Below are 23,531 nucleotides of genomic sequence, written 5' to 3'. Positions count from 1 at the left end.
CTTCTCTTCTCTTCTCTTCTCTTCTCTTCTCTTCTCTTCTCTTCTCTTCTCTTCTCTTCTCTTCTCTTCTCTTCTCTTCTCTTCTCTTCCCTTCCCTTCCCTTCCCTTCCCTTCCCTTCCCTTCCCTTCTATATGCATGGTTTCTTTTGCCAGCTTTTCAAACACACCATTGGGGAGATCTACTTTTTTACATACCACAATCTGCGGTATATAAAAAAGAATTGCTCTCACAGATGCTCGTTTTTATAGTAGTCTGGAAATCATAACAAGTAGTGCTATGGTGTGTGATATTTGGACAAGCGCAGATGTATGGGCCTATGAGGTGATTGTGTTATGGGACATTATTGTGATAACAGAAAGGCCCTTAGCTCGTATATAATAGTCATGACACATGTAGGATTTATTTCATGCAGATTGTGGGACCTGCTGGATGTGATGGTTTTTGAAATCCTTATGTGTCTCTTAGGCTAGTTGGCACTGGCGAAGCATCTGTCTTACATTGGTCTCTTTTCCCCTCAGGTGTCGGCCACAGATGAGGACCGTGGTTCTTTTGGTACTATAAGCTACAACCTGGGTTCAAGCTCTGGAAACACATTGCCAACCCAGTTTACCATCAACAAGGAGACTGGCCAACTTTGCACCAGCACAGCTCTGGACCGGGATGAGGGACTGGACAAGTTTGACCTGACTGTCACAGCAACAGATGGAGTAAGTAACTACAGAAAATCGTTGTAAGCTCTGCAAGGTTGAGATCTTACCAGAATATTCCTCGAAACATCAAGTGACATTTGAGGAATATGCTTCATTACTTTCTTGCAAAGAGACAGGATTGAAAGCTCTCTGTGTAATGTGGGAAAACTAGTAGCACCATCCTGCAAAACTGCAATATGTATTTCTTATATTAGGATAGATCCCAGTTTTTCTCGATTGCTTTGATGCAATGTTCACATCAGTTTATAGGATGGCAGTGAGACTTAGGGATAGGTTAAAACAGAGGTAGATAATCCTTTAAAGGGAGCAGATGGAAGAAGAAGAAGCAGTAGGTGTTTTAAGAACTGCGTTAAGACTGGTGAGAATTACATTCCTGATGTGAGAACTGCATGTTAAATGTGAGAAAAAGTGTAACGACATATGTGTTAATTAGTGAGCCTTAGAGATTCTGCTGGAAATTCCTGTTTTCAGAGAAAATAAAATGCGCTTTTATGTGTTCCTCGTGCTAAGCTAAGCTAACCAGCCACAGTTACATATGGAGCATTTCAGCTACCTCTTTGAGTCAAAGCAAAAGCACATTAAATGCTGAAGTAATCCCTCATGCTTTGCATGTTTTTGCAATCAAAACCTAATTATTTGTAACTGAAATAGACTTCTGAAGGAGATGGAAAAAGTCAAAGGCTCGAACTTCAACGAAAGTCACGGCATTAGTTCTGTAGCTAGATGAGGGATATTTCAGCTGATTGAAGATGCTTCATGACAAAACACGTTGCCTGTTGCATATGTAATATTTCTTCTGATCAAAGTGACAGGGTTAAAGCAAATTAAAGAAGTCTAAGGCTGCACTCGAGTAAATCTGATCAAAGTGACAGGACGCGTTTAATGAGGACACTATCCAGTTCCTCGGCAGCTGGGCAAAACAATCAGAGGGAACTCCAAGAGGGATAAGGTTAAACTATCACTTATTCCCAAAGGATTGACTTAAATAGGAATTGAAACTCCTATTTTGATAGTACATGTAATAAACCATTGAATCTCTTGATCATTGTTGGCTTACATAAGGTAATAGAAACGCAAGAATTGTTGTAAATTTGTTATTGTTAGTCATCGTGGTCCTGTAGTGTTACCTGCTCATTTCCAAATACTCAGCTCGCGTCTGCCCCTTGTCTCAGCTGTTTCTGTTTTTAATGGTCTCATAAAGAGAGATAGTGTAATGAGTGCAAACTAATTGACTAATGCATTCAACGGCATGGAGATAAAACTGTTCTAATAGTTTAATACCTTTAAAAGCCCTGCATTGTTACTTTTCACTAGGGGGTAATACACAGAGTGAATGCTGTTTTCCTTGTTACATTGTGCTAGAAGGGAGGGAGACGTTGGTTTAACTTAACTAGCTCTTCTTATGGTTTAGCATCCAGTTATGGGTCAATAGTCAAGTCAGCAGAGCTCTGATATATCATTCGAGTTGTGGTTTCTGCTAAAGACAGCACATAAAACATGGATGTAGCTTCTGTGATGTCACCAACTGATGTGTGGATAATCCTGATAACCTACAGTAAATAACTTTCAGAAACTTTTAGAGCTGTTGGGCTGTTGATAGCAGCAAAGCAGGTTAAAAAAGCAGATTACACAGCACAATACAGTATTCCTCCTGCTGATCCAGTCTAGCACTGTCCTTTTCTTCTTTGTGCCTCCTCATGTAAGGTGGCTTAGCTTGCTGATACTTTAGGGTTTTCTGTAGTCAAATAAAGTAGATCAAACCATTTTTTAACATTTCCTTTACAGGGTGGTCTAAGTTCAGTAGCCCGTGTGAGGGTCACGGTGGTGGACATCAATGATAACCGGCCCATCTTCTATCCAGTCCGGTACACGGTCAGTCTCAGTACCCATAGTGCTCCAGGAACGTCTGTCGTCAAGGTAACAGCCAATGACCCTGATGTCGGAGAAAACGGAAGAGTAAACTACCGCACTGTACCTGGAGGAGGATCTAGTTTCTTTACCCTTAATAAGGACACAGGTGTGTAGTGTTTTATTATTATTGCATGTGCAGCACAATCATGTATGTTACGACCGTAACCAAGACATGTGAAAATGACTCACATAAAAATGAACTTGTTGTCTGTATGTATCTATTTTTTGCAGGTGTGATCTCTCTCTCCCGCTCACTCCATGGCAAAGCCAACACGGTAATCTCCATGGTCATATCGGCTGAGGATGGGGGCGGTCTTACAGCACCGGTAAATGCCAGAGTGAACGTGAGCGTCGTCGGGGGCTCAGTGGCGTCTCCGGTGTTTGAACAGGCACAGTACTTCTTTACCGTGTCGGAGGATGTTCTCAGGGGGACGGCAGTGGGAGTGGTTCGTGCTTCTGCTAAGACAGGTGAGGCCCTTGTACGCTCACATGCTTTATTGGATTCCTGGGTCTGCTTTGGTTATTTCAGGCTTGCTTTTAACACTTGCATACTTCCCTAGTGAGAAGCAGTTCTGTGCGGCTTGCCCATTTTCATCTTCCTGACAAGTACCAGGACAAAAATGCACTAATGGGCTGCAGCATGATGCCTTATCTCTCGAGTAGTTGTTGAAATAACCAAGCAACAATTGTATACACTCCGTTAAGAAATCACATCCGCCTCACGGTGCACAATTTACTGGCGATTATTTTCTACTCGCACTCCTATTTTCTCTCACGGTTAATGATGGATTTTAATTGGGATGTAATTTTGAGTCAGAATAATCAGTGGTGTAGTTGACAGATGGCTGTGGTGGTATACAAGGCTCTCAGTGAATCTGATTCTTGGTCTTCATATTATTATTTCTTAGTAAACACTTAATATTTCAACCTCAGTTGTTTTCTGTTTTATTGTATTTTCATTTGAAAATCCCATGTGGCATAATTTCTCACTATTTCCTTACATCTTCTGTCTTCCATCAGGTGGCTCTAAGGATATTTTCTACTCTATTTCATCTGGAGACCCTCATGGCTACTTTACAGTGGACAGCGCCTCTGGTACCATTCGCACAGCCCTTCCTCTGGACCACGAGACCTGCCCCAGTCTTGACCTGGAGATCCAGGCACGATTTGGCTCTCCTCCGGCATATGGAATCAGCCGGGTACACATAACCATTGCAGACATCAACGACAATGCCCCTACCTTCCTGCCATCCTCATCAGAGTCCCTTCTTTTACCCGAGATCACCAAAATGGGGACGATTATCTACCGTATTCAGGCCACCGACAAAGACTCCGGCCATAACGGTCAGCTCAGCTTCGATCTAGTCTCTGCTGGGGCTGCAGGCAGCAGTGGCCAGAGGACATTTGGCATTGACAGGGGCAGTGGGGAGGTACGTCTAATTGGGAGTTTATCATACGAAAGTGTCCCTCGCTATGACCTTCAGGTGGTTGCCAAGGATGGTGGAGCCCCTCAACTTAGCTCCACCTTCACCCTTGTGGTCCACATCCAAGCACAAGACGCACAAGGCCCAAACTTTGATACCCTTACGTACCGCGTGGAGCTACGTGAAAACACCCCTCTAAACACGCGTTTCCTTCAGGTCCGTGCACTTAACAGAGAAGCTTCTGGAAATGGTGGAAGCTCCTCATCATCATCATCTTCCTCCTCTATTTCCTACCGCCTCAGACCTGATGGTGATGCCGCAGGTTTTGGCATCATGGCAGATAGCGGTTGGCTGTTTGTTCGGAGCTCTTTAGACCGAGAAGTCAAAGACATGTTCCTGTTGACTGTTCTTGCCACCTCGGGCCCAGGAGGTGCAGGAAGAACCGGGAGCGCGACCGTCCGGGTAACAGTGACGGATGAAAACGACAACTCCCCTCGACTGAGCCAGGAGAGGGTGTTTCTGGCTGTCAGAGAAAACCTGCACGCGGGAACGGGCTTCGGCAGGGTTTCTGCAACGGACAGAGACGCAGGACTAAATGCTCGACTCACCTACAGGCTGCTGCACACAGACAGGCATTTTCAGATTAACTCGCAAACAGGTAACAATAAACACCGTAACCATAACACAAATAGGGATAATAGTACACTTTTTTTTAACTGTGCTGCACAGCATGAAATGTAGTTACTTCATAAGCAGTGATAATACCAGCATAATTTCCCCTGAGGAGTTGATGATTTGCTCTTTCTCAATTAAATTAAATTAACACGGTAATTACTCAACGGCTTCCCTCGTGTCCTTTTTTTTGCTTTAGGTGAGATTAGCACCCGCCTTGCACTGGACAGAGAGCAGCAGTCCAGCTATCAGGTTATTGTGGTTGTACAGGACGGGGGTACGCCCCCTCGCAGTGCAACAGGGACTGCACATATCACTGTGCTGGATGAAAATGACCACGCCCCCAGTTTCATTCATGCCAGACCTGACAGGGAGCTGGTGCTTCAGGTGAGAAGAGAAGGGGAGATTAGTTATATCAGCAAGCAGCTTTGGGGGATAAATTTTATCTATCAATGAATCTAATTTTCTTTTATGCAAGCTGGGGTTTTATTAGTGGGGTGTGACATAAACCCACAGAGAGGTGGTATCGTAGCAAATTACCCTAAAAGTGAGGATTTAATGGATCTGCAGTTGCGTTCATTCCCGGTGAGTAACAATACTTCTTTGCAGGTGACTGAGGAGCTTCCATCAGGAACAGTCATAGGGACGCTGGCAGCTAAAGATCCAGACGAGGGAGAGAATGGCACCATCTATTACTCATTATCAGGTGAGCCTCATAATTCATCTTATAGCCACAAATTTACAGATTTTTCCACCTGCCACGGCATCCACATAACATACATCGTTAATGTTTGTTTCATTTACTTCAGGCTCCAGAGCAGAGCGTTTCTCCATCAATCCAACCACCGGTGAGCTTAGAAGCGCTTCCCCTCTGAGATTGACAGAGCGAGCCGAGTACGCCTTCACTGTGACTGCTGCCGACCACGGCGCACCGACACTCAGCTCCACCTGCCAGCTACGAATACAAGTAAACACAATCTGCACATTTTCATATCCTCATCCAGCTGCCAAACATCTTCATATGCACTGAATTTCCAAAATATTCTGTGACGTCTCCTGATTGGACACAAAGTCTGGTGAGCGAACCTAAACATCTGTGCTTCACCTCAGTCCTTCTGCGTTACTTTTTGTAACACAAGCTGTAATTTCCTCAATCTGAGGACAACAGTGAGCAGTTTGACTGTCAAAGGAATTTGGAAAAGAGGTAAATATGAGAAAGAGAGAAACTGAACCTGTGCCTTTATAAACAAAGAGCTCTATCCAATCTAGTGGGTGTTTCCTGATCCAAAGGTTAGACGGGTAACTAGAACCCATGGTGCGAAAGACTGAGCTAATACTGTGAACTTTCTGGAGGAGGGTCAGTCCTCCATATCAACATACAATATCAGGAATTCAACTGCAGGGAAAAAAAAAAAGCTTAGGAGCTCAGTGTTTTTGTGCGATGTGGTTTCAGAAAGGAAAAGGATGCTAATTACGATGGGAGTGCTTGCCTTAGATTTCGCCTGTGCACTGCTTGTGCGGCTCTGAGATTAGACAGAGGGGAAACAGGCACCTTGGAATCAAATGCTCCCAGATGAGATCTGATGAAAGCCAGCTGCATCAAATCACACAGAGAGAAAGGGAATACACCGCAGTACAGTAGCAAGCAGTGATACATGCACGCACAGAGACACGCTCGCTGTAATGACACGTTCAAACACTTGCATGAGGTAACGTTTCCAGTTAATGATTTTGAGATAACATTTCCCTTAGCTGCGCGTAAAATCAGACACACGGATACCGTTGTACACCACATGTACTACAGTACACATGATAGTTAGCCTGTACAGAGAAAAGGCAAATGAGGCGAAAAAGTATAAGTAGTGCAGTGCAGCACATTTGTTAGTGCTGCCAGCTCATTAAATTATGTGATCTGAGGAAGTGCATTTAAGCAAATTACTTAAAAAACAGACTTTCACCAGCTGTAGTCATCCATTTGGAGCTTGAGCCCAGAATTTCAGTGCAATCAGTTATTGTTTGTGTCGGCACTATAATCAAGCACGGAGGAAAAGCTGCAACATACTTCTGCTTCTACTGCTGTTTTTTTGTTTTTTTTAATAAAAAGTGATCAAAAGTAGTGATGTAGTCTTATAGGCACTTGAGTTATAGCAACTGGAGACTTCAAGGATAGAGGATAGAGGCTTTTTCAGTTCTAAAAACTGATGGAAAGTCCCCAAGAATTTAACTCTTACGAGTAAGAGTTAAAAGGTTGTTATTAAAGGTCTCATGGGTCAAGTTGTGAGTGAGTGGGGGTGAGGTAGTAACAAATGGGCCTTGATAACGTGTGGATAGTAGCGCATTTCACCTGCAAATACGTGCAAAAAGTGGTCAGACTTAACCACATCATGTCCCTCCTCTTTTAGTTTTAGTTTGAATCCAATTAATGGAGGAAAAAAACCTCCACTAATCGCTATAGGTATTGAGGACAAAGGAGTGTGTGTGTCCGTGTGTGTATTTCATGATGATGAAACCAGAAAATCTGCTTATATTTCCTCAGCGCTCTTTGATCCGTCCCAGAGCAGTGTTGAACCCTGAGGTGGTTCAAAGTGTCAAAGGCCCTCTGGCTCGTATTTGTTTCCCATTGGAGCAGCCTGTAGCATATGTGGAGGTTGCTTATTGCTCTGAATTATTTGAACTGGAACACTTACAGTTTTCCCTACTATCACACCCTTCATTATTTTGTCACAGGTCACAAAGCCTGACTCTCAAGTTGAAGCCAGAATGCGGCAGTGTCAAGATATTTACTGGAAGGATTACACGTAATGCCTTCATGCACAGTGAGAGTGCCTGTGAAGGTTATTATAGCATTAACAACAAAACAGAAACAGACTACAGCCCAAGGCTATGTTTAGGGATGGGTTGGGGTGAGAGCCATATAGATGCATTGTCTGCAGAATATCAGAGGAAATCAGATCCTTTAACACACGTATACAGCTTCTTGCCGCTTTCCTCCTTTTTGTTACCGAGAAGTGTTGTTTCAGTCTGTTTTGGGACAGATCCAAGGATGAATTACACTGCAATTTAAATCACAATTATTATTGGAAAGACTTTACCACAAATACTCAGGAAATTGGTTTGTTTGACACTAGTTTCCTTTTCTTTAGGTTCTCAGCTCCTCCAGGTCCAGCCCCAAGCCCAACGTTCTCTCTATGTCCCTGAACACAATCGAAGGGGCAGCTCCAGGTTCTGTCATTGGTTCAGTCCGTCCACCTGATCAGCATGAATCTGCTCTATTGGAAGGCCAGGTGACCTACCTGGTCGTGGGAGGGACAGATCGCGATGGGACCTTTATGGTGGACCACTTAAAGGGCGATGTGTACGTGGTCCGGGAGCTGGACTATGAGAAGGGCTCAAGATACACCCTGCACATCGAGGTGTCGGACTTCTCTCAGGCATTTCCCAGCAGCCACCTGGTGAAACTAGATATCAACGTGCAGGACAGCAATGACCATGCGCCCCAGTTCACTGAAGACCCCGTTACCATTGTGATCCACGAGAACATCGAACCAGGGGCTTCCATATACACCTTCCAAGCTGTGGATCAGGTAGGAAAGAGTGTATGGGATCAATATGCTTTCAATAAAGCACAGTTAATCTGAGTTATGTTGTTATTCATGTTCTTTTCAGCTTTGCATTCACTGTTTTTGTCGTTGTTTAATCCTAAAATATCAGTTATTCTGTTATCTGTTAACAGAACTGACATCTTCAAATTGATCGTTTTATCCTAATAAAGTATTTTATTAATTTAATGATCAATTCATTATCATTGTTGTTGTTGTTAAATTTTCTGCAGAAGAAAAGTAGAAGGAGAATAATCTATCCACTTCCTGTCTAATTTATCTATTCTTTCTTTTTGTTTTATAGGATGGCAGTGGACCCAACAGTGAGCTGCGCTATTCCATCGAGCACTTCTGGCCTGAAACTCCTGACTTCCTCATCCTTGACCCGTCAAGCGGAGTCCTCACCCTGGGGCAGAAGTTAGACCGTGAGTCCACACCCTCCCTTTACCTCGTGGTGCGAGCCACAGACCAGGCAGTGGATATCTCTCAGAGACGCTGGAGTTCGGTCACCGCCCGAGTGTTCGTGACAGACGAAAACGACAACGCGCCGGTCTTCAGCTCTCCATCTGCAGTCAGCGTCATGGAGGATCAGCCTGTAGGGTGAGTGTCACGTCAGTGTCGGTAATAAAATATCTTTGGAATCCTCAAGTGCATTTCCGTGATGATGTTTGGTTTGTGTCTTCGTTGACAGGTTTGTGATTTTGTACGTCATGGCTCGAGATTCAGACGAAGGAGAAAATGGCAGAGTATCATACAGAATTCAGGCAGGCAACAGTGCTGGTCGCTTCAGCCTGAACCCTGACACCGGTGAGCTTTGAGGGTGGGACGTACCATTTGAAAATACTGTAATGTGAAATCGATATCTCAAGACGTAGGGAACTTTCCATGACTATCCAATTTACACTCCATCAAAAAACGAGTAAAATTCACCACATAGTTCCTTGTGCTTTAAGTGATCTAACACAGCAGGACTAGCCTGTGGCCTTTTTCTTTGGGATTTAATGATTGATGGAAGCCGCCTGGATGAACAAAACTTTCCAGAAGATCATAATTAGACACTGAAGTGCTGCTGTGTAATATTTCTTTGGAATCATACTTGGTGTCCTTTTCTTGATGGATTTGTTCATGGGAACCAATCTTTATTTGGGCTCGAGATGTGGATAGCTCTTGATATTTTTTTTCTTCATATGTGATCTCTTCATTGTTGGAGCGTGGTGGTGTGGGCGTGCTCAGCGCTTTCTGGGATGAGATTAACAACTACGACACAGACACTTAATGTAGCTTCCAGATGGAAGAAAGTCTTTACGCCATTACTGTCAAGTGTCTGGCTCCTTAACAGGGAGTGATTTCACCTCTGGTTTGTTTCTCAGGCGTGTTGGTGTTAGGCTTTTGGTTATTAATAGCTGTAGTGACACATTAGCATGTATTGTGAAGACATGCACCAAACCCCTGGGCTAATGTGAAGGGTATCACTAGATTTATTATTGCTTATAAGTGATATATCTGCTCTGCAAGCTGTTCTAATTTTCAATTACTTTATTTTATGAACTACAATTTACATTTTATTGATTGCCTATAAAGTTCTATATCTGACTATTTAGAGCATCATTTAAGTAATATGCTTGGATAAATGGATACTTGGGTGATTTATGCGCTGTGGATTAAATATTCTATATACAGTACTTTGCAAAAGTTTTGAGCCACCCCTGATTTGTTTATATTTAGCTTCCAAGAAGCAACACTTTCTTCTAACTTTTTAAAGTGGCGTTGAGGAATAGTTCTCCAGGGTTTGTGAGGGTCTTTCAAAGTTCATCTTTGGACACTGGCTGCTTTTTCCCCCCTCGTTTTCAGTCCAAGTCTTGTGCCTGAGCATTTTCGAAGGAATGTTTTTGTTAAAACACTTAACTCTGACCTATGAATCATTCAAACACACAAAAGATTGAATGATTGAAGTAGTTTTTTGTCTAAGCATAAGAGACAACTTAAGGCGCTTTGTTACCAGCAGCCTGTCACATAACACATATTTTTCCCCATTTCTTTAGTCGAATCTACAAAAAATGCCAAAGATAACACACTTTAACAGACATAAAATCAGATTTTTGCAACAACAATGTGACTCCCGAAGAGCTATTAGCTGAAAACTTGGCATATCTTCCCATGCTGTGCAGTGAAAAAGATGTGGCAGGCCTGTAAAATTATTTATAGAATATGAACAATACATGAAAGTCATGTCTTAAAGCAATATGAAAAAATCCAACAAAAAGTTGACACAGGACCTGCATCTGACCCTTCAGTTGATCAAACTAGTGTTTTCTAAAGCCTAATAATAAGCCTAATATTCAAGACTAACTGAAGAAATTATAAGAAGGCTTGCCCAAGTGAATTCAGGCTATGTTGAAGAATAAAGGTGGTCAGACCAAATATTAACTTTCAAGTTTGTTAGAGTTATAAAACCTGTTCAAAACACTGTTTTGCCTTATATACTGTTTTTGCCCTACTTATATAATATGTTTCTGTGTGTGGCGACACGTTTCAATAAATTGCTGCACCTGTTTCACATTTTCCTAACAAAATATAAAGAAATGAGGGGTTTTTTACAGCACTGCATTTTCTTTAATGTACATTTTCTTATATTTAATATGGCATTTGATGATAAAGGGTAACACCGCCTTTATCATATGGTCGATACTGTATCAGTAAAGCAAAATAGGCTCGAGTGTGTAATGCAATAGTTCGCTAGATGGTTTGCATCTGTTTTCTTTTAACTAAAACAGGGCAGCTAGCGAGACCTCACAGAAACATCAGAACCTCAGCCTCACAAAAAGTTCTACACACAATGTGTGTTTGGCAAGCTGTAACATTTATAAATTACACACGTCTCTCAGGCTTCTGCATGCCGGCTAAGCTTGTAGACTCATGCGAAAAGTATACACACACACACACTTCATATGGCCTCTTACTTTGCCTTGAACGTCAGGGTGATGACTGGTTTGTGACATCTAGGTAAGAGTCTGAATCACAGACGCTGTGTAAACTGGTATGATTTACATAAAATACCCATTTCGGTTAATGGCTTGCAGACTTAAATGCAAACATATGATCGTGTTGCATTAAAAAAAAGCATATTGACCTAAGGCAAGGCCATGAGTTGATTTGGGATTGCAGCTCGAACAGAAGCGTGTGTTTACCTGTGTGCCTGTTTTACAGTGTTTACAGTAATCATACATGTTAAGTGATAATAAGTAGATACACATTTCAATGCATGTTCAAAGTGCCAGAATTGAATAGCTGGTATGAAGTAGCTGTACTTTCTGGGCTTTCAGTGGAAAATCTCATAAAGCAAAGCTGTGAAGGTTTTTGCTTTTACAAGTCCTTCAGGCATAAAAATTACAGAAAATCACAGGTACAGAAAATTGCACGTTCGCAAAAATAATCCAAACACACACTTAGACACAAAAACAGCAAGGAACACAGAAAAAGGCCAAAAAAAAAATCTGTTTTAGAGTATCTGTTTCAATTTAAGTATTTGGGGGAAAGTTTTCGAAAGCTGTTATGCAGCACTCTCTGATTATTCTTCTCTTTCCCTCCTAGGCTCTCTCTCCATCCTTAAATCCCTAGACCGTGAAGAACAAGAAATCTTCAATCTCACTATTGTAGCAGAAGATCATGGAATACCGCAGCTTTCCACCTCTCAGGTGCTGTGCGTGCAGGTGATTGACGTGAATGACGAGGCTCCAGTGTTCCTGCGGGCAGAGTTCGAGGCACAGGTGATGGAAAACCAAGGACCAGGAGCCTCAGTGTTGACAGTAACGGCCACTGACCGGGACCAAGGTTGGTTTAAATGTTTTATTACAGTTTTAAGTTTAGAGTATGTGCAGTCAATAAGAAGCAGTGAGCTTAAAGGGCAGGGAGGATGTGCAGAAATATGTTCTGTTTGCTGCAAATATATCTGCAATTTATGTCTTCAATTTGTCCGCTCAACTTGCTAGACATCTAAAAACATGGCCAGTGAACACTAGTAGGATATATGAGGTTATAATGAAAGTGAATTTTCTTTTAAATAATTGGGACTGAACATATGAAGCTATAACAAATAAATGAGAATTTAAGAGTCTCAGCTTAATCTCAGTCATGACTGCTGAGCTGAGAGGTGGGAGAAGTGCTTGAGTTGGAGAGCAAGAGATTAAAATAGACCAGTCATGACTTGACAAGACCACTTTATCTCAGTCACATGACTGATGGGTGACATTTTTCTCACTGCTGTTTAATGTTTTAAGTGAACTAGACTAGTAGGAATGTGAAAATAAGCCAACATAAGCATTAGCTGCAAAAAGTTTGTTTTATTTAGTAAAAGTAAAAAGAAATCATTTAGTAAAAAAAAAAGGAAATACTTTACAAAAATAAGGTAAAATTCACCCAATATTGCTCCATCTATTCTGATTGTTTTTCTTTAATCGCAACACTTCTCCATAAGTTTGTATTTATCCAGCTTCCTTACTGATATAAACCTCAAAAACAACAACAAACCTATTTCTAATGACAGAATGTACACACTGTGTAAAATATGAGTTATTATATCATCATGTTTTAAAACACTAAACTAAATCATGAAGTAGTAACTTGCTAAACAAAGACATTCACTGAAATTCATCATTTTCTTCTTCTTTATATTTCATGAGGATTGTATCTTTATACCTTTTGTTAAGTGCTCTGTTTATGTTAAGTGAGCTTGTATTGAAATGAACTACTCTAAACTTTGAGGTGCGAATTTGAAGGGACCACCTATGGGAACAAAGGCTCCCAGTGACTAACATATGACAGAGTGTTATGTAAGCGTGATACCTGTGCAGCAGCAGCTTGGATTGTATTTTAAAATTAAATAAATGTGTCCTAAAAATGAGCCATTTTCCGATTGCTAATACATGGCTCTGACAAAAACGTCTTTAAAAAGTAAGATCTCGTTTAGTTCAGGAAGAGCAAATTTTACAAATTGAAGACAGTTGTTATTTTTGGCCAAAGGAATAATGCCAAGAAAGTCACGATATGGAAGGAAAAAAAGGTTCCAAGTTTCAGTGCTGGTTTAATGAGTAAGAAGGAAGCCGATCAGCCCCCAAAACCATGGAACTAAACCACACACATAAATGGTTTTGAGAAACCAAATCTTTTTAAATCAATCACATGCAGATGCTAACGATAATGTGTGGTCACAATCTTCATCCAGAGCCTTATAAGTTTACGGCACCGGCACTTGCAGCTGTAATTCTTTGAAATTACTGCCTTATTACATTTAATGTAGCCAAGTCCATTGTGTGCCTTTATTTCTATTTGCGTCTTGTTTTTTTCATGAAGGTTCTAATGGACAAATAACATACGGAGGAGTATCAGAGGAAGGCTTTATAATCAACCCTGTGACAGGAGCCATCACCACCACAAAGGAACTGGACACAGAGCTACAGGATCACTACACTCTTACAGGTATTAAATCCCTTACGAGTTTATTTAAATGCTTTAATTAATGTGTTAGTTTAAGCATACATCAGCTCATATGATCAGTTTATTTTAACTTGCTTTACTCACTCTAACATCTCTTTTATTTCTGTCTCATATCAGTATATGCCAGGGATGGAGGCCTCCCTCCTAACTTTGCCAAGACTGTAGTCCGAGTGGAGGTGCAGGACGTGAATGACAACGCTCCAATCTTTGCAAAGCCGTTTTATGGACTTGAAGTGCCAGAGAACCAGGCTCCTGTAGAGCTTTGCATCCTCAAGGCCACAGACCCTGACTCAGGTCCTGGTGGAGAGCTGGAGTACAGAATTGCTGGTGAGAAACTGCATTGTGTGTCCAATCCAAGTATTTTATTAGATTTTAAAGAGTGATTTAGGTCACCACAATTGCTGTAATTGCTGTTTACTGGGAGAAACATTACATTTTTGTCATTTTTGTTGTTTTTTTAGAGGCCAGAAAATCATAAAGTTTGAATTTAGAGATTTTAATGTGTTACTAAAATTGACTCCTGGACCCATTTTTGCTGTTATTGTACCTACTCTATTGTAAGAGTTTAGTCCTGACTAGGAGACTTTGGACTAATTTACCCTATTGTGTTTTACTAGACCCTGTTTCTCCCATATCTCAAATAAAACCTGCACAGAGTGGCCAAATGTTTGCTCCTGATATAGTCTTATCAAAAGCACTACTACCTCTCTAGAGAGAAAATCTGGACTAAGTGCAGAGCTGGCACAGATGTCTCCATTCCTCTCCGTCTTTCAGCATTGAATTCAGGTTGGTTTTTTGTTTTTTTTCTATCCACTTCTTCTAGCCGGGGACCCTGATGGAGATTTTCAACTCCACGCCAGCACAGGAGCCCTGTCGACGTCTCGCGGGCTCGACAGGGAGACGCATGCAAAGTACACTCTGGAGGTGGTGGCCACAGACCGAGGCAGCCCTGCTCTCAGTGCTACTGTCACAGTGGAGGTCAACGTGCTGGACGTCAATGACAACAACCCCGTCTTCAGCAAAAGTAGCTACTCGGTGGAAATTTCAGAGGATGCTACAGAGGGAGCGCAGGTTCTTGAGGTGGGATGAAATGGAAATAAATATATTCAAAAATTGTAAATACTTGAAAAAAAGTTTTTAATAATCTGACTTTTTTTTTGTATGTATCTAGGTTTCAGCCACCGATGCTGATGAAGACCTTAACGGGAAGGTTCTGTATTTCCTCAGTCGAGAGGCACATGGCGCATTCAGTGTAGTTGAGCACAATGGTCGCATCACCACGTCAGCTCCTCTGGATCGCGAAAAACTGGCGTCATACAGCTTCCAGGTTTTTGCTGTTGACCTTTCACCGGCTGCACCTAGGAACTCGTCTGCTCAGGTAAATGAGGGGTTAGCTGTTTCAGGTGTTTAGTGGGCTTGAATTTATGATCTGAAATCTAATTTCAGACATGATATCTTCCTTACAGGTGACAGTAACTGTCCTGGATGTCAACGACAACACCCCCTTCTTCATCCAAGATCCACTGGTCATTGAAGTGTCCAACAGGCGATCCCAGCGGGTTTTAGCTACGATGAAGGCAGAGGACAAGGACTTTGGAGCAAATGGTTCTGTGTTTTACCGTTTCGCCACCCCAGTGAAAGGCTTCAGTATCAACTCCCTAACTGGGGAGATACAGGCCACTGAGCGACTGGCGGACCTCACCCAGGCACAAAGGACCCTGATAGTGGAGGCCATGGACCAAGGCAGCCCAGCTCAGTCGACACAGGGTGTTGTGATCATTTATGTGAAGGAGGTGGAATACAGCGGAATTCGTTTCTCGAGGAATGCTAGAGATGTCAGCATACAGGAGAATGCAGAGAAAGGTTGGGCAGTGTTATCAGGAATAGCAAGTAGTGCACCAGGTTTTAATTCTCCTATATCGTTTTTTAAAACAATTACAAACACATTTTTTTTCTCTGCTCCACTGAAAAAATTCAGGTACCACTGTGGCTCAGGCTCAAGCTCAGTACCCAGATGGTTCTCGTAACGGTATCAGCTATAGCCTCTTCAGTGGGAACAGAAAGCAGGCCTTCAGTATCAGCTCTTCGACAGGTAACACTCACCCTTTAAGTGTTTCTTAAAGTATGTCTCGTGCAATGTGTTATCAAGATGGTTAATTAGTATGAGGATATTGTGATCTTCATTTTTTAATCAAATCTTCCTACTGTTTGTTCCACAGGTGAAATAAGGGTGCAGACCTCCAATGAACTAGACTTTGAAGACACCCCAAGACTCCGTCTTGTTGTGAAGGCTGAAACTGTGTCCTCTACATCTTACATGGCTTTCAACTTGATCCTGCAGGATGTCAATGACAACCTTCCTCGCTTCCAGCTGCAGAATTATGTGGCCTACATGAAGGAAGCACAAGGATATGAAATGCCAATCATACAGGTGCTCATAAATGTTAAAATAATAATAATAATAATACAGAGTTACAGAGATATTTGGTCTATTGGAGTTCTACAAAGGCTACAAATAAATTTCCTCCTCTTTGTTTCCCTTTCTGTCCTCGCTTTCCAGGTTGTTGCTGAGGATGTGGATCAGGGCCAAAATGGTCAGGTGACCTACTCCATCCAGTCATCAAGGATGAGTGGCCTCTTCAAGATTGATCCTGTGACAGGAAGCATTACCACAGCAGCCATCATGGACCGTGAGATCTTTACTCAAGCTAAGTAAGAACTTCAACTTTTACTTTCTTGCTTTTGTAACCAAAATGTGATCAGTCTGAAACGGAATATTCACATAATTTTCAATCCAGTTAAATTCATTTCTATTCATGTAGCACCAAAGTGTGATAACAGAGGACAGTTTGGATTATCACCTTCTCTTCTCACCCACAGGCTGGTAGTTACAGCAACTGACAGAGGAAGTCCACGGCTCGCAGGTTCAGCCACACTGACGGTCATTATTGTTGACCAGAATGACAACAGTCCCACTATTCCCATACACCAGGAAATCCGCATCCCAGAGAGTAAGTTTTGCTGAATTTAAAAGGTATTGTTGGAGTTTCTGGTTAACACCCAGTGCTGACATTTACAAACAGTAAGGATCATCATCAAACAAATCATGCCTGTGCAATATATGTGGTGTGTTTGAATGCAACTAATAAGTTCATTTCCACTTTCTTTCTCTGTTAGATACTTTGATAGGCACTGAAATCACTCTCGTGACGGGCAACGACGTCGACTCCAGTCCTGCCCTCTCCTACTCTTTACAGCTCGACCCAACAGCACTAGGCAAGTTTGGGATTCACCGCTATAGTGGAGGCGTGTCACTCACTGCCCCTCTGGACTTTGAGGAGAAGACGTGGTACACCCTGACTGTCAGAGCCACTGACAGCCAGCACCAAACTGAGGCCAACATTACAATTTTGGTGGAAGATATTAATGACAATGCACCAGCATTTACACATGATCTTTATCAGGTATGCCGTTAATTTTATTTTTATTCTGTTTGTTGTTATTTTCTAAAAATCCCAACAGGCACCTAAAGAGAAAGTTGCTTGAATGTGTTTTTGTCTGAGGTATTCACAAATTATAAGATCTTAAAAGAAAGTGAATTATTTTCAGAAACAGTTTATTTCTAGTAGACAACATTAAATGCACTCGTGGGCTTGAAACACATTGAATACACATTTGTACACTTCTGACTTGCACACAGTGGGTGTGATAAAATTTAACTGCCTAATATTAACTTGGGGACCATTGTGGAGATGAGCCTGTAAAAAATATACTACTCTGTCTCAGGAAATGACCTCAGTATAAAGAAAAACACACACAGGATAAAGGAACTACATTATAAAAAGTATTTTCCCCTCTGTGAAGGCAGTGCCTGTTGTCCTCCACACAGTGAGTTATAGGTTTATATGATCCAATGCTGGGGTGTTTGTTTCCTGTATCCAAACATTAGAATTAATGTCTCTTTTTCTCTTAGGTTACTCTTCCTGAGCACACACCACCAGGAAGTGCAGTTATCACAGTAACAGCGACTGACAGGGACTCCGGCGAGAATGGCAGGATCACCTATAAAGTGATGTCGTCAACCAAGGAGGGTTTCTACATTGACCCGAGCAATGGTAAAGATAAGCTTGGCTGCTTCCTGCTCTATTTTATTTCCCTGCGCTCATTTTTAATAACACTTTTGGCACAGTGAGTAAGTTCATCTCATTTCCTTCTGATTTCAGGAACTCTGTTCATCAATCACAGAGTTGAGTTTGACCCCGAGCGCCCATCAGTCAGCATCGTCATTGAAGCTCGCGACAGAGGCCTGCCCCCGCTCTCCTCTCTTACTACAGTCCAAGTTCAAATATCCGACGTCAACGACAACGCTCCTGTGTTTCACCAGTCGGAGTACAGGTCAGTCTGTGCTCATTAGAATTTGGACATATTGAGGTGCAACCCGAACAGCTGTCTTCACATAATACTCTTTGGTTGGTTTGCAGGGCTACGGTTTCTGAAGACACGATCCCAGGGTCGACAGTTCTCACTTTTGAAGCCTTCGACAGCGACCTCTCTCGAGAAAACTGTGGCTTCGACTTTGCCATTGCCAGCGGGAATGAAGGAAACGCATTCCAGATCGAAAGCAGCGTGCGCTTCCTGGAGGGACGGGGCTTTCAGACGGTTGGGACTCTGCTGTTGGCCGAGGGAGTTGACTTTGAAACCAAGTCACTGTACAACCTCACTGTGGTAGTGTCAGACCGCGGCGTGCCGCAGAGGAGCTCTAGTGTTGCTGCGGTGATAACGATCGGTGATGTGAATGATAATCCTCCAGCATTCACCAGAGCAGAATACACTGTGTCACTGACTGAGGGTGCTACCGCTGGGACTGAGATCATACGACTGACTGCTACAGGTGGGTGTTCCTTCTTTCATCCAGTCACCTGTAAATGTTTCTCGCTGTCTTGTTTGGTCTCTCAGTTCTATACTTGAACTCTGTTGTTGTATTTTTTAACAGACCCTGACTCAACTCCTAATGCTGAAGTCCAGTATTCTATCAGCTCTGGGAATGAGGTGAACTTATTTACTGTGGACCCGTGGAGTGGAGCCTTAAAGCTTCAGCGAGCACTCGATCGCGAGCACCAGCCCACACATGTTGTCATTGTTCAAGCGACAGATGGACAGGGTCACTTCGCCCTAGCTCCAGTCATTGTTGAGGTCAAAGACGTGAATGATAACCATCCGTTCTTCCCTGTGGATGTCCTGATAGCCAGTATCAGAGAAAACCAGCCAGCCAACTCAGCGGTGACTGTTCTGCACGCGATAGACCACGATACGGGGGTTTTTGGCCAGCTGAAGTATTACATGTTGGAACGGTCTGGGGCAGGAAAAGAAAGCTTTGCTGTGGACCAGAACTCAGGAGAAATCAGAAGCAAAATTCCATTTGACTTCGAGAAGGTCAACACCTTCAGTTTTGTCGCAGTGGCAGCGGATTCAGGCAACCATTCAGCCACTGTGACTGTACAGGTGTTTGTCACGGGTGAGGATGAGTATGACCCACTCTTCACATCCTCTGATTTCTCCTTTGAAGTTCCAGAGGGAGCCAAGAAAGGACAAAGCATTGGCCAGGTCCAGGCAAGTGATGAGGATGAAGGGGTGGATGGTATTGTTCTTTATTCTCTTACTGCCAGCTCTCCATATTTTGATGTAAACAAAACCACTGGGGTGGTCTTTCTCAAGCTGGACAGTTCAGGCAGCAGTAGCAGCAGTGGGTCGGGTCGGACTAAACGGGAAACCAGAGTTATGACTTTAGACGTGCAAGCTCACAGCCCTCTGGATACATCTCGCACTACTACAGCCCAGGTCTCCATCGATGTGACAAACACCAACTTTGGCCTGGCCGCTGACGTCAACATCCTGGTTATTAGCATAGTTGCTGTGTCTCTTGGTTTTATCGTATTGCTTGTGGTCATGGCAGTGGTTGTGTTCCTGGTCAAGTCACGCAGGAGAAAGAAAGGCCAGGAGACAGGAAACAGAACTGTTGCCTCGGGAACTGCCTTGCAAAAACTGGATGATTGCAGCCCTGGGCCAGGGGGAGAAAGGATCTACCACCAGGCCTTGCCAGGCTATGCTGGTGACCAAGGTGGTGCTGGTGGCGGACCCTACACTAGAGGAGGGTCTTTGGATCCTTCTCACTCCAGTGGTAGAGGATCAGCTGAAGCAGCAGAGGATGATGAGATCAGGATGATAAATGAGTATCCCCGCGTTGCATCCATCACCTCATCAATGCAGGAGCACATCTCTGCCAGAGGACCAGACTCTGGAATCCAGCAGGATGCTGACCAGCTTTCTGATATTTCCTGTGAGCCTGCAGCTTTGGAGGGCAGCACTTGGTTCAAAGGAAAGAAGCTAGGTGGCAGCCTCAGTGGGACCTTACTCTCTGGACAGCTCCCGGTCTACAGGGATGAGGGAGGTGGTTACCTAGGAGTGGGCCGTGGTCTCAATATTTCCCTCCCCAAGGATTATGCCTTTCCCGAGGATGGTAAACCTTCCGTAGATGGTTCCCTCACAGCTATTGTTGCCAGTGACGAGGAGCTCCGTGGAAGCTATAACTGGGATTATCTACTCAACTGGTGCCCTCAGTTCCAGCCTCTTGCAAATGTCTTCACAGAGATTGCCAGGCTGAAAGATGAAACTGCTCAGCAAAGTCAGAACCCTCGCCAGCCCTTCCAGCCCAAGCCCAAAATGGATCCTAAACCTAGAATTGACCCTCCACCTCTCATCACATCAGTGGCCCACCCAGGAGCCATGTCAGTTCCTCCCAAAGTCCCTGTAATTGGGCGGACATTCCCCCACTTGGCTTCACTCCGCAGGTCCCCCATCAGTCACGAGGGATCTATTTCATCAGCAGCGATGTCACCGAGCTTCTCCCCGTCTCTGTCCCCTCTGGCAGCTCGATCGCCAGCTGTTTCTCCATTTGGAGTCAACCAAGGGCCCTCAGCGTCCATGATCAGCACCAGGGAGCCCTCACTGGAACAGAGTCCCGATCATGAGATGAGAATATAATTGAAACATTTGAAACATGACATTACTATTTAGGGAGAAACTCTAAGACGGACAACCTGAACAAAGCATGACTGACCAGCATTTGGATGTTCTTTTGCATGGATCAAAAGAAAGCAAGCGGTGATGGTGTCAGTTTTATTGTCATTCTCAAAAACATTTGTCTTATTCCACAAAAAGAAATCAAGGTTTCCCAAATTCCCCGCTAGTGACATTTGGTGGGCAATACCCACAAAAAATACTTAGCGTCTGTCTCCTGGTAGAATATTTGTACTGCCATTGTGTCGGCAGCTTTGCAGGAATATGTGTGATGGGCTCGACTGCAGCAGCCCACCCATCCACTACAAAGTGACGCAGGACTCCACGAACTGATCGGGGTTAAGAGCCAAATAGAAAATGTGCACTTACCATGCCCTGCAGTCAGAGATCCCTTAGTGTGTAGATAGATAAATGTGTAGTTTTCATGTTACCTCGCTGGCTGGCCAGAGAGCTAAGGACCTCGTTCCTCTCTTTGTGTCTGTGGACTTCTGTTTTTTTACCCTCCAGTATTAAACCCATCTAGTGGCTACTCTGAGAATGGTCTCTGGACGCACCCGTTGGATCATATGGACAGACAAACGGTGTGTGTTCACAGAGACACTGATTCGTTGATTTGCCAATGCATCGCATAGTGAAAAAACAATTGAGATTATTATTTTTCTCACCTTTTGGACAACACTCGTTTGGATTTAACCTTTATTTTATATTTTTATATAAATTTATGATTTCAGATCCATTATTTCACATGAAGAGGTTATTGTTTTTGAGTATTTGAATATATGTGTATTTGTATGTATGTGGGCTACATTATGTGTACTGTATGTGTCTCCTAGGTTTATAGAGACTTGTGATTGTTCAGAATTGAGTGACAGGGAGGCGTTTGTGTTTTTAGCATTATTTATAATAAGAAAAGAGGACTTTCAACCACAAGCTTTGGAAACCATCAGCAGCTCACTTTATGCTGTGTTGAGATTTTTTTTTTTGTCAAATTGTTGATCATCCTAAATCAAACACATATAAATCAGATGAAGAAAAATCTGTGATCAGTCTGTATTTCCACTTTGCAGCTGTTCAGCACTGTCGTGGCATGCACTTGCACTTGCACTTGCGCCACGCCGTGACAGAAGATTCCCTTTGTTATTCAGGGACAACTCGGTTTGCTGTTCACCTCTGTGTCTTTCAAAGAAAGTGCTTCCTAAAATCAGTTACATCACTCATTCACCTGAATGCGTTTTACTGTGAAGTTGTTCATCTCAGTACAAAGAAAACAACGATGAACAGGATGAGATTCTCAAATGGCAAAAGCCGGAGAGATGTAGCACACGAGCCAGACAAGTGGCAACCAAAAGGCTGAATACATGAGCCCTAATGAATGTACAAGGATTTAGCCACCAGTGCTGTTTTTTTTATGTCTGTGACTTTACACATCGAGAATGTCAGTAGCATGATGAGGTGTTTTACACCAGCCCCCCCACCCACACCCACTGCTCAGACTCAGTTTTAGCAATCTTAAAATGTTGTTTTTGTTTTTCATTCTTTATATATACTCATCATCAAACTCATCATTTTAATTGCAGTGATTGGATGTCCTGATGTTTTCAAGATTTGGTTTCTACCTCTGTTCTGTGTTCAACCGTGCAAATCCCCATCATGCAAAGCTGGCACCGGCCCAGCTTAAAGTTACTCATGTCACGAGCCCAGCTCCAGCACTACATGCTCTTTGGCTGTTTCAGAAACATTTCTTTGTTTGAGAACCGCAGTTTGGAGTTCAGTTTGAGATGACTGCCAGTGACTGATCAGTGGAGCAATGGAAGACAGAAAGAAAAAAAGAAGAAGCTGTATTTCTTTTTTTAAAGCAAATAATAAATTCCTACTGATCTCTTTTGACAAATTGGAGTCGTACTTCATCTTTTTCAGGAGTCAAGACAGCGAGAGGAGAACTGAGAAGCGACTGATCTGAATGAATAATTGCAAAATGTTTATTTCATATGATGCATAGGCATGTTTGCATAGCTGCTTGGGATTTCTGCCTCATTTGGTCATCACGCACAGCCTTGCAGCATTTCTTTGTTATTGTTATGTACAGAAGGAGCTAGTCATGGATTATGACAAGGCCCAAGAGAAAGAGCCAGAGACAGAAGCTCCTGAGTGTAGGAGAGAAATGCAAGGCCTCAAATGAGAGGTGATGATGATCACTTCAACATGATCACTTGAACATATTACAGGGGCAATTACACACAGATAAATGCATTCTTCTGATATTAAACAGACAACTGTAGCTCATCTGGCTGCTTTGCAAATGAAACATATAACCCAAACTGTGGCCTTGCCAGAAAATTAAAGGGGCTTGCTGCCCCAGCTTGCCTGTTCACCTCCACACACAGCTGTGTGTACAGCCTGCTCTCCCAAGACTCCTTCACTAACCCCACACAACTTCAAATAATCACAACCACACATGTACTTAGAGGCTACTACACAGTGACACGCATGGCCCAAAACAAATCTGCCCCAGCTGATATTGGCTACGATCCAGCTCCGACAGGCACATACTTGGCTGGTTCTTCAAGCTGCAAAATCTGGGAGAAATCTACGCGGAGCCGAGTGCAGGACAAGACGTAAGCCAAGTCTGAAATCCATGGTACAG

At 43.0% G+C, this 23,531-nt stretch overlaps 1 protein-coding gene across 1 annotated transcript in view; it reads left to right on the top strand.

Moving 5' to 3' along the window:
• Positions 1–22,778, top strand: part of dchs1b (dachsous cadherin-related 1b) — an 83,415-nt gene extending 60,637 nt beyond the window's left edge. The window contains exons 5-29 of the mRNA XM_005746585.1: positions 520–708; positions 2,497–2,728; positions 2,854–3,090; positions 3,643–4,704; positions 4,918–5,105; positions 5,328–5,424; positions 5,528–5,685; positions 7,862–8,302; positions 8,622–8,917; positions 9,009–9,124; positions 11,909–12,148; positions 13,667–13,792; positions 13,928–14,137; positions 14,634–14,890; positions 14,982–15,188; positions 15,277–15,673; positions 15,789–15,902; positions 16,030–16,241; positions 16,371–16,522; positions 16,691–16,821; positions 16,988–17,274; positions 17,784–17,925; positions 18,034–18,205; positions 18,292–18,701; positions 18,804–22,778. Of these exons, the coding sequence (XP_005746642.1) occupies positions 520–708; positions 2,497–2,728; positions 2,854–3,090; positions 3,643–4,704; positions 4,918–5,105; positions 5,328–5,424; positions 5,528–5,685; positions 7,862–8,302; positions 8,622–8,917; positions 9,009–9,124; positions 11,909–12,148; positions 13,667–13,792; positions 13,928–14,137; positions 14,634–14,890; positions 14,982–15,188; positions 15,277–15,673; positions 15,789–15,902; positions 16,030–16,241; positions 16,371–16,522; positions 16,691–16,821; positions 16,988–17,274; positions 17,784–17,925; positions 18,034–18,205; positions 18,292–18,701; positions 18,804–20,851 (8,121 nt within the window). The 3' untranslated portion in view covers positions 20,852–22,778. The remainder of the gene's footprint in view (positions 1–519; positions 709–2,496; positions 2,729–2,853; positions 3,091–3,642; positions 4,705–4,917; positions 5,106–5,327; positions 5,425–5,527; positions 5,686–7,861; positions 8,303–8,621; positions 8,918–9,008; positions 9,125–11,908; positions 12,149–13,666; positions 13,793–13,927; positions 14,138–14,633; positions 14,891–14,981; positions 15,189–15,276; positions 15,674–15,788; positions 15,903–16,029; positions 16,242–16,370; positions 16,523–16,690; positions 16,822–16,987; positions 17,275–17,783; positions 17,926–18,033; positions 18,206–18,291; positions 18,702–18,803) is intronic.
• The last annotated feature ends 753 nt before the right edge of the window (positions 22,779–23,531 follow it).

The sequence above is a fragment of the Pundamilia nyererei genome, unplaced genomic scaffold (genome assembly GCF_000239375.1).
Source record: "Pundamilia nyererei isolate P.nyererei 1_Seehausen unplaced genomic scaffold, PunNye1.0 scaffold00180, whole genome shotgun sequence".
NCBI classification, from domain to species: Eukaryota; Metazoa; Chordata; class Actinopteri; order Cichliformes; family Cichlidae; genus Pundamilia; species Pundamilia nyererei.
The sequence above is the reverse complement of the archived record's forward strand: the minus strand, read 5'-3'. Positions and strand labels throughout refer to the sequence as shown.